We start from the raw sequence: 14,266 nt of genomic DNA on the forward strand, positions 1-14,266 counted from the left end.
TTTAGCAGTCAGTGCTTCTTTCAGTAACAGCAGGCATCAGGCCTAGGTGCTCCGGTCCGTGATCTACTGATGCTCTGCAGCAGCAACTCACAAAAGGCTGCAGAGGTTGCACCAGTGGTTCACATCTGGCCTAGTCCAGATGTGACATGCAGCATGTACCCGATGACTGCCAAGCAATGACACAGGACCTGTGCTGCTCAGAGCAGACCTCTCCCCGAGAACCCAGACAGAGATGACGGTTCTTTATGTTCAGCCCTCTACAGTAAAGTTATTTCCCATTTTATTTTTAAAGTGGATGCTGTGGCATGGAGGCCTGAGCAGTAGCTAGGATGGTAGTGCCATACGGTAGGCAGAACGAGGGAGGGCGAGTTTGGAGGAAGACTGTGCATTCTGCTTTGGGGAAAAGGAGTTTTCTAAAACTGTTGAAGTTTGGAGACCGCCTGGGATTTGAGATGGGACAGAGAAAGGCAGCAGTGTGATAAAGGTGACATCGAGTGTCAAAGGGTCATCGGGTGACAAAGAAAGTGCAGCAGTACCATTGGGAAGTGGCAAAACAGCCTAATTTAAAAAGCTCTTATTAAAACCACGTAAAAAGACAAAACATATTGGGTTTGTGCCTTTGAATCCCTAACCGCAGGACGAGCTGGAGAAAAAGCAGATGTTTATCCTTCCAGTACATTTAACATAAAGCTGAACTACAGAGGTGTTCACCATGTACCTGTCAGTCCCTTCACCTGCAATCTTGTCTGTGGGCAATATAAACTCATTCCCCTTCCCCCAGTCACACAAATATAAATCACTTGCACATCCATTTACTTTGTCCTGCAGAGAGAAATGGCAAATGAGAGACAGGAGTAGGCTAGATAGCTAAAAGGAATCCCTGTATACAGCAGTGGACAGAACAGAAATGCATGCAACTTACTTGTTCATAGTTAAACGTGTCCAGCATTCCCAGGACAAGTCCTTGAATTTCTCCAAGTTTCCCTTTTCCATAAACTGGATCCTGCATGAAGAAATGAAAAGCTGCAGCTGAATCACAGGATATGACCATTCTGGCTTTTTTTTTTTAATCCTTCTTTTTTCTCCAGATTGGCCTCACAAACGGAAATTATGACTCCAGATTTAAAGATGCTGTACATGCACAAAGACAGCAGAATAATCCTATGTATTGATGGGAAAATTGGTAATTAGCAAAACTGAGTAGATGACAACATCAATACTAATTACTGTGCTTGGGTCAAAAGACTTCAGATGCGACCTTGGAAACTTCATTCAGGAGACGTAAGAGCTGACTGCATGTGAGGAATATGGAAGAAAACAGCAGAAAACACCCTGCAGCGACACAGGAGGCATCAACTCCATCCGTGCTGCCGCTTGACACTGACTGCTACGGGTGTCTGCTGGTCAGCGAGCTCCTGGGCTGCCCGCAGGGCTCCGGGCCCCAGCGTGCTCTTGCCCGGCTCGGTAATTCACTCCGGAGTCTCTTTGCATCCACAGGTCACCCCCCCAAGCTCGTTCAACACCCCCTCAGCTGAAAGAGCACAGACCCAGTGGGCTGTGCAGCTGCGCAGTAGGCAGGAATCCCGGGCAATCCCGGTCTCGCATCCCAGATGACAGAACATCATCCAGGGAACAGGGGCCTGGGGCCCTTCTATTGCTGCAGGGGTGGTTTCCACGTGCCCTGAGCAGCTTTATTTCCGTGTCCCAGCAGCACAAGTGAAGGGTTGTGGTACAAGTCATTGCCCTGGTGCATCTCAACCACATTCCTTAGGCCAGTTCCAAACCAAACATCCCCTTCTCCTCCACAGCCACCCCAGGACCCCCTGAAGCATCGCTCGGTGCAGGACATGAACTCCGGTCTAGGATGCATCTCCCTGTTCTGGGAGCCCTTGGGAGCTGCTCTCCGTGGCAGCACACAGCCTCTCAAACAGGCAGAGATGGGCAAAGCACTGGAAGAGGGGAGAGACTTCTGCAACGTTCTTCCCTCCTGCCAGGCCCCGCTGCATAACAAAAGAGCAGGTTCCTGCTTGTGGGCGCACTAGACCATGCCAGGAAATACCCCTGCCCAACAAACAGCATGGTGAGAGTTTGCCGACAGCTCCTAGTAGCCGACAGCACCAGCAGCCACCAGCACCAGGGTCTCCGGGGCAGAACTGACCCTGAAAGATCTCTCTGTGCAGTTGCAGAGGTGCCCTGTCCCCTACCAACATGCAACATGGTACCACTTCCAACACGCACGTGCCAGGAACACAACTGCCTCCTAATTGTCTTTGCAACAGCAGCAAGATCAGACTAGAACGCAACACAGTGATATTTCCCTAAAGATGATGCCCTGCAAGCTGTTGGCTAACCAGCCAGGATCCAGCCAGTCTTTGCATCTAACATAAAGGGGAAGCAAGGACGAGGAGTCAGGTTAGTAGCAGGATCTACTACTGGCTACTGCAGTGGCGAGATCCACACCGCGCAGCCCAGCTTCGTTCTAGCCGTGTGGCCTGGACAGTCTGATCTGCAGAAGAGCAAGGCTGTGCCCTCCCCACCCCAAACCGGCACCAGCGAAGCACATGCGTGCCTATAATCAGAACAAGTCTACTCAGGAATGTCTCAAAAGTGGATCGGGGGAATTCATCTTTGTGTAACACATAAATCCCCGAAGCTGACAGACCTGACAGATTGAATTGGACCTGAAAAAAAACATTTTGCCCTGCGGGGAGGCAGGGGAAGGGTCCTGGGGGAAGCCTGCTGGAAGCTGAGAGAAGCTGCCTGGTGGAATGGCCAAGACATTGGCAAAAATAGATAAGACTGGCAAGACGTGAAAAGGAAACTAACCTGGAGACTAGAAAAATGATGGAAACAGGAAGAGGAAGAGCTGGATGAACAAGGTTGGGATGAGATGAATGAGAAAAGGAGTAGGAGCAAGGCTGACTCCATGCTGCAACTGGGAACAAGGGAGAGAAAGGAGAATCAAGAATGAAGCAGCAAGTTGACAAAGACGACTAAAGTAGCATGGGAGTTACACTGCAAGATACCCAGAGAGATCACCAAAACAGCTATAGAAGGCAAGACAGGCAATTTTTGAACAACAGTCATTAGAGGAGATGTGACAGGCAGAAACGCCAACGTTCAAGCCTAAATAAAAACAGCACTTAGTAACAGCACTTGAGTCAAAACCAGCTGTAGATATGGAATATACAGAAGAGCCTGACATGCTGCAGAGGCTACTTTTTTACTAGGTGAACAGTACAGCCTCAAACAACACTAAGTTTTCTTTCTGCATGCATAATTTAAAAGCGACAGCATAGAAAGTACACTACCCTGAGTCACCACATGAATTATGGAGGGCAACAGGGAACTCGGGACTTCCAACGCAGCATGTACATGATCCATAACATAGAGCAAGTTATTTTTGTATCCACCCCACAGTCACTTTTGCAAAGCATTCAAGTATATGGCCAAGGAAACCCAAACAGGTAACTCACAAACTGTACAGATGCACCCATTTATGTATAGCAACTCAAACTTCCCAAGCTGCAAGTAGAGACTTTCAAAGCAACTTGTTTCTTGTCTGGATAGAGACAGAGGAGGAAGAGGAGCTACGAAGACAGAGGAATAAAAGAGCCACCTACAGTTTCGCAGATGAGGAACGTGAGCATGAGGGCCAACTTCCAGTTGCTCCGTTTTTCTCAAGTCACGCTTGATGATCTCTAAAAAAATGGCAGGTAGGAAGAGAATGGACTTTTGTCCGAAGAGGAGGCATGCGGTCTAGCAAAGCCTTATACCAAGCCTGGCAGGCACGTGCAAGCGGTGAAGTTCATGCCCATTTCCCACCGGCAGCCGTTACACGGTGCTTCCCAGGCCTGGGCTGCAGCTGCCTACCTGCCTCGAGCACGAAATCCAGAACTGTAATTTCACTTTTCCAGCAACTTATGCTGCTTTCTTCCAATTTGCTGGTGTCAGCCCCCACAAAATTTACAGGCAAAAGAGCCTTGTAGGATCAATTACTTCTAAGGAGGACTATGTTTCATTAATTCCACCTTATAAAATTTGCCTCAGTTTGGAATTTATGCATGCTCCAAATACACTGTACGGGATGGCACATTAATAACAGTCATTTGCACCAAGCCAGGAACAGATCACAGCTCCTGTTTCCAGACTGGTATTTCCCTGGGGACATGGCAACGCTCAGCATGGTAAGCCAGAGCCAAAACTCACTGCCCAGTGCTACTACCAACAAACAGACCAGGAAAACCGCAGGTATCCAGATGCAAGCCAGAGATGCTTACGCAGCCTTTCAGCCAGTTCTGTCTCCTCCATTTCCAATTTCTTCCTGGGTTCAGGAAATTGCACTTTCTTTGTTAACAGCACTCACAGAACTGTGCTAATAAATGCACCATGAACTCAGAAAACGCATTCACTTGCAGCTTGCCCCATCTGCAAGGGGACAGAGCAACTGTTGTACATAAAACTAATCCCGATGTTGACCTTCAGGACTGGAAAGAAAAAAAAAAAACAACCAGGCAGAGCCCTAAGCAGGGACAGAAAAAAATTAAGCAAAGGCTTTCTGGATCTTTCCGCTTCCGCTCTGGAACAGTTTTTAGACATTAATTCTTTCCTTCCCCACTTTGGGGTTCCTACAGGTAGGTTTTAAATTTCTGGCTTCTCCAGTTCTCCATTTTGTAGGAGGCATCAGCTGCATCTCCTTACAAAACATTCATGAAGGGTTACAGCTTTGTAAGGGAGTTAACACGCAACTTTTCAGCCCTCTTCAGACAGCATTGACGTCCTTAATAACAGAGTTTTTCTTAATGCTCAAGAGGATTCCTCTAGTATCTCCCCTAATACTGTTATTTCAGACTTCCTACTTAATAAATAACTTTACAACATTATTAAGGATGAGCAAGAACATAAACGTATCAATCGTTATTTCATATGACTTCAATTATATAAAGTTGAATCAATATGCTGTAACAGGCAGATTCCAGGAGCCTACCTATTTTCTGTGGGAGCTCTGCAGTCTGGTCATAACCCTTTACAAGGTGCCCTTTAGCAAAGCATTTTGGTTGCAAAGTTAACATTTGTATAAGGTATAAGCTGTAAGCAGTTAAGCCCAGAAGAGGAAGAAAACCAGTCCCCTAAAATTGGAATACTCTAATTCCTTTTCAGAAAAGGCAAGATAATCTGCTGCAGTTTGTTGCTGTCATCCACCTTACAAAAAATCACCCAGTTAATTCCTGGTCAGCTGTTCTACCTTCCAGACCTGCAACTCCAGTGCACCTATGCTCTACCACCAAGACTTGACCTCTGTTGGAACAGCTTTTGAGGGGATTTTCAGACAAGCACCACTTGTAATTCTGGGTTTCACAGAAATATTTGGAGGGCTCGGGAAAGGCTGTATGTTCTCCAGGGCACAGAACAGCTGGTTTAAGAATTTACTTACTGTCACAGTTGAAGTGGCATGTCAATAACATTTTGAACGAGGCCCTGCATACTGCTCAGAGCCAAGACAGAACGGTTCGGCACCAGGATTTACAATTTTACATGGCTTCAAAGAGCAGCAACACAGCTTTGCAAAAGGAATAACTACCCAGGGCTAAGAAAATAGAGATCTTTCTAGCTGAGAAAGCTGTTGAGACACAGTGTTCCGAGGAAACACCATGTACGTGTGCCATATTGTGATTCTTCCCCGCAGGGCACTTAAATGGCACTGCCAGATAATCCACGGAAGCAGACGACAGGTCACACTACACAGGACGGCAAAAAATCCAGTGCTCCCTGCTGTCTAACACAGCAGGAGTCTCTTTCCTGATCCCAAACACAGCAAGGGTTCAGAACCCCTGAATGCTTGAGCTGGGCACTGAAGGACATGGCCATGCAGTGAGACATACTCATCACCATTCCCGACATCACCTTCCCAGCTGAATTCAAAGCAACATTCTTGCAAGGGCCGAGCTGTGCACCAAAATAAAGAAAACCTCCCACAGGCATCCAGGGCAAGTGCTGAACCAGTAGTTTAATCCAACACAGCTACAAACACACAAGCAAAAGTGACCTAGAGCAATGCAATCCCAGAAATCCAGAAATAAAGGTTGGTGCGAACGCAATGTGAATGGAAACATGTGGGTTTAAGCACAGGAACAAAGGGTTAAATGAATGGTCTGTCTGGGTAACAAAGGACACTGTTCCCAGCTGCAAAGCTGAGGAGGGTGTCAAGCACTGAAGGCAGCAGACTGCTAAGAGCCCAGCACGGACAAGACCCCATGTCCTAATACGAGGAGGATGACGAGTTTGCAGAATACCACGCACCATTTTTCTGTTAGCCCAACAGAACAGACTACAGACATGTCTTTCAAACCTAGGTTCCAAACAAGGGAAAACAAAACGTGCAGCAATCTGCCCTATGATTTACGGAAGCTTAAGTGAGATTCAGAGGCAAAAATCCACCTTATAACAGCCAGCAACTTCTAAAGGATGTAACTAAGCTGTCCTAACCTAAGCAGTCATCATCAGCCAGAGGAACCCCAGAGACGCAGTGAGGGGCTGACATCCTCTGTGCTGCCCACAAATGATCCAGGTCAGATCACCCAGTCCCATACATCTTAGGTGTCTGCAGATAGGCGAGTGTGAGTGACTGAAATCTATAAAAGAATGAGTGTTAATAGGCAAAGTCAACTTATTTGGAGATCCTGTAAATAAATACCACCTTCCCTTCCATAGGATCTTCTAATGAATTTTACGACACTATTTTCCCTACACCTGTTTCTGAGCTACAAGGTAGCACTTACTACTCCTATGAGTTCTGATACTAACGTTCTTTACCTGGAATTCAGTCCTCCTCTCTGAACACGTTTTAAGAGGTCATCATCTCTACCCATTTTTTGCTCTAGTTGTACAAATACATCTGCCTTTTTAAATCTCTGTTTTGTCAGACTGAATTTGTAAGGCTGACCAGGGAAATGGAATGAGCAGGAGCAATTCCACCCCCCCGCCCCGCCTCCAAACCCAGAGTTGCACATGCTGCTTTAAATAATGCCTTACACATTTCTGTCCCTAGTAAAAGTACTTCACCAGATGCACCGTAAACATCCCATTATCCTTTGCAATAGTGCCGTCACACCAACCACTTCCCTGTACAACTGACAAATAAACTCATCTCTTGCCTCCAGAACATGAATGCCAGCCTCTAGAAAAGGGATTTTCTATTTCTGCTAAAAGAGTCTGTAAGAACAGAAATGGGATGAAATACTTGAAGACTGCGAATAAGAATTGCTATTCTTTTCAAGGGAGAACAGGGTCTTCGTCCACACTGTAATACCTCCCGGCTGTGTTATCTTCACAGTGGTCGCTGGCTTGCCTCTCGCCCCATTCTGGTAATTCTCAACGTAACGAAGGAAAGCCTCCCTGTCAACCTCCCCACTTACTCATTCACAGCTTCTGATCATTTCCTGCCTACATTAAACATCAAACAAAGCTCAATAGGAAACTATATCTAATGCCCCAGGTAAAACTAGACAAAATAAGTTATTGAAGAGGCATTAAGTTTGCTCGACACTTTTTACCTTTGATAAAACCGTATTTCATTTGATCACGCTTTCTATCCACTCTTTTACAACATTTTTCACTGTCTTTAATTATCATTTTTTCCAAAATCCAAGATTGTGCATAACATTAAGATGGAACTAATAGCTTGCTAGAGGTGTGTGTTCACCCTGAGAAGCCTGTAAGCCCTTTTCTACGTTTTCTTCTCTCATCTGGAATAGAAACCTTGAAGAGTAATTCAACACCTTCTCAACCCTTCAATCATTCCACTCCACAATGCAGACCATTTCTCTAGTTCATTTTCTGCATTTCTCAAGGCTTGCTATTAAATCCCAACCTCATCTTTCATCTGTTTTGCAAATTAACAAATCATATCTGCTTGTGATCGCTCAACCCAAGATCCCGTTTTGAAATCAGCTCTTCTACAACATGTTTGCCGCTCACTAACGAACATATCTAAAATAATACATTGCACCATCCATCAAAATGGCCCAATCTTGATCTCTTTCTCCAAAGCCTACAAACTTTGCTTCAGTGTTTTCACAACTGTCCATCCCAGAGCCTTAGCTAAATGAATTTCAACAAATTTAGTTCCAAGTTTTGAGAAATTCATAGTGGCTTTGCCCTTAAAACTGCAAAATTTCAGTTCAAAGTAATTGCAACCTTTGAGATAATATTTCATTTGGTTTGCCGAAATTACCTTAATTATCTTCTCACAGGTCTATGTGTTCCCACATGTCTCCTCAGAGCATCAAGTCTCCCAGGTCATTCTATCAGCTTTTCCAACTTATATCTCACCAGCTGAACTTTTATTGACATACTTCGAGCCAGACAATTAGCTAATCTGATCTTTAACAACATGGAAATTGCTATCACATCAAGAATGTGTTCAGCTCTTCCCAATAACTGCGTGTCACAGCTTGGTAAAAGCTGCTTCTCTTCAGAAACTCACCTGTAGAATCCTCTGCAGGATTGAAGGAAGAGCGATAAATGCAGCCATGTTGTTCAGCACTTGCATTGTCAAACTCTTCAAAGCTGAAATAGCAAACGTAAAAGCCACCAGCAGTTCATTAGGATTCAAGGAGTAAAGAGAGATCAATCGTTCAGATTAAGGGAGTTTTATTTCAGTTCATGTTTTCTAGTTCAAAAACGGTTTTTATCTTTTTTTCTGCCGCATATGTTTTGCGCTAAGCACACGCAGCTGTTTGTATTAGAAGGTATATTTAAAAGTTCTCGATACCACGATGCTGTCCCTTCCCCTCCCACACCCTGCCTACAGTAAACAGTCACATTTTGAGACTTACTTGGTAGCACTGCCGTTCATCTTTTCCTACCGCTACCAAAAACCAGTTTGGATGCCTTGTCCATGTTATAGTCCCACAGACTCTAAAACTTCCTGGCATTAACCTTCGCATGAAACTTGTTCCTCAACCCCCAGTTCCCCAGAGTAAGAGCCAATACTGAGATATGTGTGGATCCAGCGATTCAGCTTCTTTGTGGGGAGCAGTTAGAGCAGTTGGGGAAGTATGCACATTAAGAATGAAAACAAAATAGTTACGCAGGATCCAAGTGTGTTATCCTCTCATCATTTCTGGTATCACTTCAGATGATTACTTTTCTGCAGGCATTAGCTCCCAAAAATGGATAATCTAGGGGATGTTCTGAATTTAGATGAAAAGATGAGTTGAGGGAAGAGGGCCGATTTTTATTTTTGGGTTACTGATCTCTGCAAGACTATCCCCAGGAGTCCAGATATAGCTAATGGTCACTGGAAGGAAAGGAATAGAGGGAGGACGGACAGCATGATAACCACCACGCTTTCTTGTAATATGTTATCATCCTCAACCACGCACAACTACAATCACTGTGGAGCACAGGGCTGGAATGGACCAAAAGATATTACTCTCTCCCAGAACCACAGTATCTAAGCCACTTTTTAACTCGTCTTAAGTCTCCCATAAAGGGAGGTTTTTCGAGATGTGCTGCTAACACCCACAACAGATTCAGGGCACTAGAACTGGAGTAGAGAATTTAGCTGGTGTATCCAAGTTCTACTGACTTTATATACAACAGCCAGGTGCAGGGATAAGCGCACAAAAAGGCTAGGCATGGAAAATGACAGGGTATTATGTTGGAGGTTCCCAAGCGCAGGCTGCAACCTACTTCCAGCTTAGAAAGCCTTTGTACAGGCTGTGCGCCTTGGCTTTTTCACAGAGACCATTCTCAATGAAACCAGCTTATGAGCAGAGGCTATGGTAGGGTTCCTCTTCCACTCAGGACTTAAAAAAGAAAAAAAAAAAAAAGGTATCTGACAGCTGCAGCCTACCAAATGTCCAACCTGAACTCAGTTCTACAGCCACTGCAGTTCAGATGTACTGCGGGAGCAGTGAATTTAGGAACTGAGTAACAAAACCGCTTTTCTTCTATTCATTCGGTAGAGGAGGAGAGACAGCACACAGCTTTTGATTAGTATTTGGGGTCGCAAAGGCTAAAAATACTTACATTCGGAGTATCGACACTGTGAAGAACCAGATAATTTCTGTGGGGACATCATAGCCTCCAGCAGGGGAAACCAGAGGGCCTGAAATAATCGAATGCAAGGAAAAAACCAGTAAGAAGACGGCAGTACGAAAAATGAGCTGTGACCAGTGTCAGAGTCCATTTCCAAAGACTCACTTCCACATTCTGAAGAACGGAACTACATTTCTCATGACTGCAATGGAACAGGACTGAAACATGTTAAAATAACCTCAGAGCAAAGCACTTAGGGATCTGCTTTTAGTCTAGATTGCTTGTATCTTAGACTAACATACTATTTCATTGGGGTCTAAGCACAGAAGACCTTTGGCTCCTGTGGCTCTCTCTTCTCCGTTCTCACCTGTTTCTTTACTGGAATTGTGACAACATAAGAAATCTACTTTTATTCATTCAGTTCCCCACTACTTCTCCATGTGAGACGCAAACTCTGTGGTGTAGAGACTGCTTACGGAATGGGTAGCACAGTAAATGGATCCCAGCTGGAAAGGGGCATCTAAATGCTCCAGGCAGGATCCAGGAGTTGTGAAAATTCACATAATATTGCACTGGGGAAGCCAGCTGTATTGTCTCCACCCCTCAAAGACCAGGCTGACATTAAATTCAGGATTTGTGAACATATTCAGAACAGCAATATTCTGCAGCCACAGTGAGAACAGCATCAACTTTGTGCCGCCATAAAGTTGGCTCAAACCTTACTATGCCTTCTTTAGTGTCTGACATTCAAGCCAAAATTTCAATTGGAGCTAAAAATGGGGGAAAGGATATTGTGTCATCTGCTTCTCCACTGCTGATACGCACTTTATTTTGTGGTCCACCCTTACAAGTGAGGGTTTCTCTCTTGGGGGTCTAAAACCTGAACCACTGCAAGAACAACATAAGGCAGAGGAAAACAATGACTGCTTAGGACATATCGGTATCCACTAGACGGGGAAAAGAAGAGTGAAGAGAAAGTTTCAGGACATGCAGAGGCCTTTGTTGATTTTAGTGATACTTTTTTTTTTTATTACCTTACCTCTCGCTGTTGCTGGTCTAAATTGTGTGAATTCCTCCGGCAAAGGGCAATTGTTTTCATTAAAGTATCTTCAATGTTTTCTAGCAAGGGGAGTTCGGCTGAGCCTAAGTTTTGGAGGGGAAAACCAAACCGCAATTATAAAAAACATTAGATACATTAACTCCCAATCATTCTGCAAAATAAAATCATGTTGTTGTTCTAAAATCTGCTCACTGCAGCAAGCAACTAAATTATACAGACAGGTCCTGATTTTTGGCACTCTTCCTGAATAGCACAATAAATTGGGCATATAAAATATTTCATGTAATCGAATAAGGAAGATCTTAGCTGGGGTTTAGGATATAATTAAGTAACAAATATGGGCACTGCATTTAATTAGGTGCCCATGAGTCCCTGGGCTAGTGAACAGGGCACCTGTGCATGTACTCATTTTCTGCAGGCAGAACATCCTTACTTGTCTGAGAAGTTTGCTTCAAAAAAAAAGCTACCTCCAGATGTCTCGCATCACTGTTCATCTCTAATGCCTGCCAAAGCTCAGTAATGAGTTTGAATGGATTCTAACATCGGAAATGTGTCTGGTGAGCCGGTAAGGGTACCAGTCACAATCCAAAGAGCTAACAGGGCAGATGACCACACACACACGAAAATCCATCTCATTTTGTTTACTCTGATCTTGCAAGAGATCAGAGTAACAGAGTAAGGAAGCGTCATCAGAACAACAACCACAGCCGTGCGAATATAAATTTTAAAAATGTTGCTGCAATACCTAGAAACCTGAAAGAGGATCTCATTATGCCAGGTGTCAAACATACACACTTCACATTTTTGTGTTTATCTCTTTTTAATAGAAAATGGAATTTAATTTGATAACTCTTACTTTCGTCGTCTTGCGTAAGCATCAGCAACTTGCTCTGCAATCGCTGAAACAAAAGAGAAGAACAGTAAACTTGCAGAACCTTGATAGAAGGGGTTTTAAAAGGTATGGTTACAAAGGCTCACCCTCATTTTCTCCCCCAATATGACTAACATGGCAGAAATGTCTTTCCAAATACAGAAAGGAAAACAGGAGCTGAAAGATGATTTTTGATTAAGAAAAACATATTTCAGCGTCTATTATATACTCGATCCTCGAAGACATGCCAGAAAAATAGACCGATCTGCTGAGTCTGCAGACAACGTATGGTTATTTCACAGAAGGTAAATGCTTCTGTGGATTTTATCAGGAAACAAATCGAGAAGCAATGACAAGATCAAACCTTAACATAGGCTATCATGCTGATGGCACGTCATGCCATACTGGCATGGCAAAACTGCCACATTCAGGATTTCAGTGTACCATACCTCAAGCATAACCAGAAAGGCACCATGGATATCTCCCTTCTTCTCCAGTAAATATGAAGAAGCTTCATGGAGCTGATGTTTCTGGGTTATCTGAGTTAAAAGAAAAAAAGGTAAGTGTCTATCTTAAGAAATCTGCCAGTGTTTGTTTACTCCACAAGACAATGATGACCAGATGGTCAGAAAGGATTGTGTCTCCATGTGTTCATAGGCACGTTACCCAGTTTGAGCACTCCTACTTCCCCCCCACCAGCTACACGGCGTCTGTTTCTCAACTTGCAGTATTGCTACCACCAGCATCAAAATCTTTAAAAAAAAAAATCTTAAATCAAGATCAAGGATGGATTACTGTTAAAAATTTTCATAAAGGGAAGAAACAGCTGCCCTCCCAGCACTAGTCAAACTTTGGCAGAGTTGCTTTCCAAAAACCCCTGGCCCATGGTTTCATATACCTTCAACATACTAATCAACGTTAACACAGCCAATCTGCATTCTGCAGTTACTCAGTAGCTTCAGTGCACTAATGGCCTTTTCTCATTAGCCCTGAGACTACATTCAGAATCAGCATATTAAACATAGCTAGCCATGCTGCATGAGAGCAGTTTAGCAGCTCAAGGAGACAAACAGCGTAGGAAATGGATTAGGAAGAGTATCCAGGAACTAATCCACAACCTAGGCTAAAGTACTTTTACAGTACTTTAAAGAGGTAGGAGTTGATTTGAATGCTTCCCCTAACCCCTGCCCTTATAGATGTCTTTCCTACCTGGATGGTTTCTTCCAATCTGCAGTATTCCAGAACTTTAAGTGTCTCCAAAACGTGGTCTGGGCTGTACCGACACAGCAGCTCAATGAATTGCTCAGTGACGCAGGGCGGTAAGTGTATCAGGTCTTGGTTAATGCCTTCTCTGGAATGAAAAAGGCACAAGAGACTCAAGTCAAATTCTAGCCCAGAAGTTTGGCTGGAAAGAAGAGTTTCTTACTCGATTGCGTGTTGTCTTTTATCCTTAATACAGAAGTAAAAAATCTGTTTCTAAGAGAAAACATATGCTGTTTCTAATAGTTACTGGTGCTGGAAGTTTGTTAGTAGGCATTTCATTTGTTCCAGAACATATTCTACTGATGCCTCAGTATAAATTAGACTATCAAAGACCCCCTGTGAAGAAAGATTCTAGTACAGACACCTCTTCAGCAATGCTATGGCAAAGAGGTACAAAGAACTCACCTAATTTCCTCAATAAACCTTATGGTCTTTTTAGATGCTGGCCATCTATTTGTCCTATAGACCTTCTCTGCATGTGTTTGAAGAAATATTTTGTTGCTTTTTGCTTAATGCTCCTGAAATTATTCTTTGACCTGCTGTATCACATTTTAATGTTTCATCTGCTAGAATATGATCCCTTTTATAAAGTCGTATGTCAATGAGCTAGATGCTTCTGTTAGGGAGACATCCCCATTTTTATTTAGTTCCTCTTCTCAGACAGAAGAAAACTGGTGAATTGGGTTTTGCTCTTGCACAGGCAGTAAGTCCATGCACTTTACGGTCCTTGGTAGAGCAGATCGCCAACTGCAAGGTTTTGCACCAGACCCCACATATTGTTCAGCCAAAGGCTGCATCCTCTCTCAAGAGTTTTGCAACCTGCTGCACTACAGAACTATATTCAGCTGGAACTAATGACATCTACCTCATCTCCCAGCATGGGATCTGCTCAGTCAACGCAGGCAGGTGAAGTCTCCAACCTGTGCTGTGTTTCCTGGCCTCGTTATGTCCCTGACCTCCTCTGACCTGTCACAAGCAACGCTGCCGTGATGGTCAGGCACTCAGCAGTGCAGACCCGACACTCTTCT

The 14,266-nt window shown here is 44.1% G+C and overlaps 1 protein-coding gene across 1 annotated transcript in view; it reads right to left on the reverse strand.

Moving 5' to 3' along the window:
• The window catches only part of VPS8 (VPS8 subunit of CORVET complex), a 53,499-nt gene that overhangs the window by 14,538 nt on the left and 24,695 nt on the right, over positions 1-14,266 (reverse strand). Inside the window, exons 16-23 of the mRNA XM_059822354.1 lie at positions 13,185-13,326; positions 12,425-12,514; positions 11,961-12,003; positions 11,084-11,187; positions 10,053-10,114; positions 9,393-9,412; positions 8,486-8,568; positions 923-1,003 (exon numbers count right to left, since the gene is read on the reverse strand). Coding sequence (XP_059678337.1) covers positions 923-1,003; positions 8,486-8,568; positions 9,393-9,412; positions 10,053-10,114; positions 11,084-11,187; positions 11,961-12,003; positions 12,425-12,514; positions 13,185-13,326 — 625 coding nt within the window. The remainder of the gene's footprint in view (positions 1-922; positions 1,004-8,485; positions 8,569-9,392; positions 9,413-10,052; positions 10,115-11,083; positions 11,188-11,960; positions 12,004-12,424; positions 12,515-13,184; positions 13,327-14,266) is intronic.

The sequence above is a fragment of the Gavia stellata genome, chromosome 11 (genome assembly GCF_030936135.1).
Source record: "Gavia stellata isolate bGavSte3 chromosome 11, bGavSte3.hap2, whole genome shotgun sequence".
NCBI classification, from domain to species: domain Eukaryota; kingdom Metazoa; phylum Chordata; class Aves; order Gaviiformes; family Gaviidae; genus Gavia; species Gavia stellata.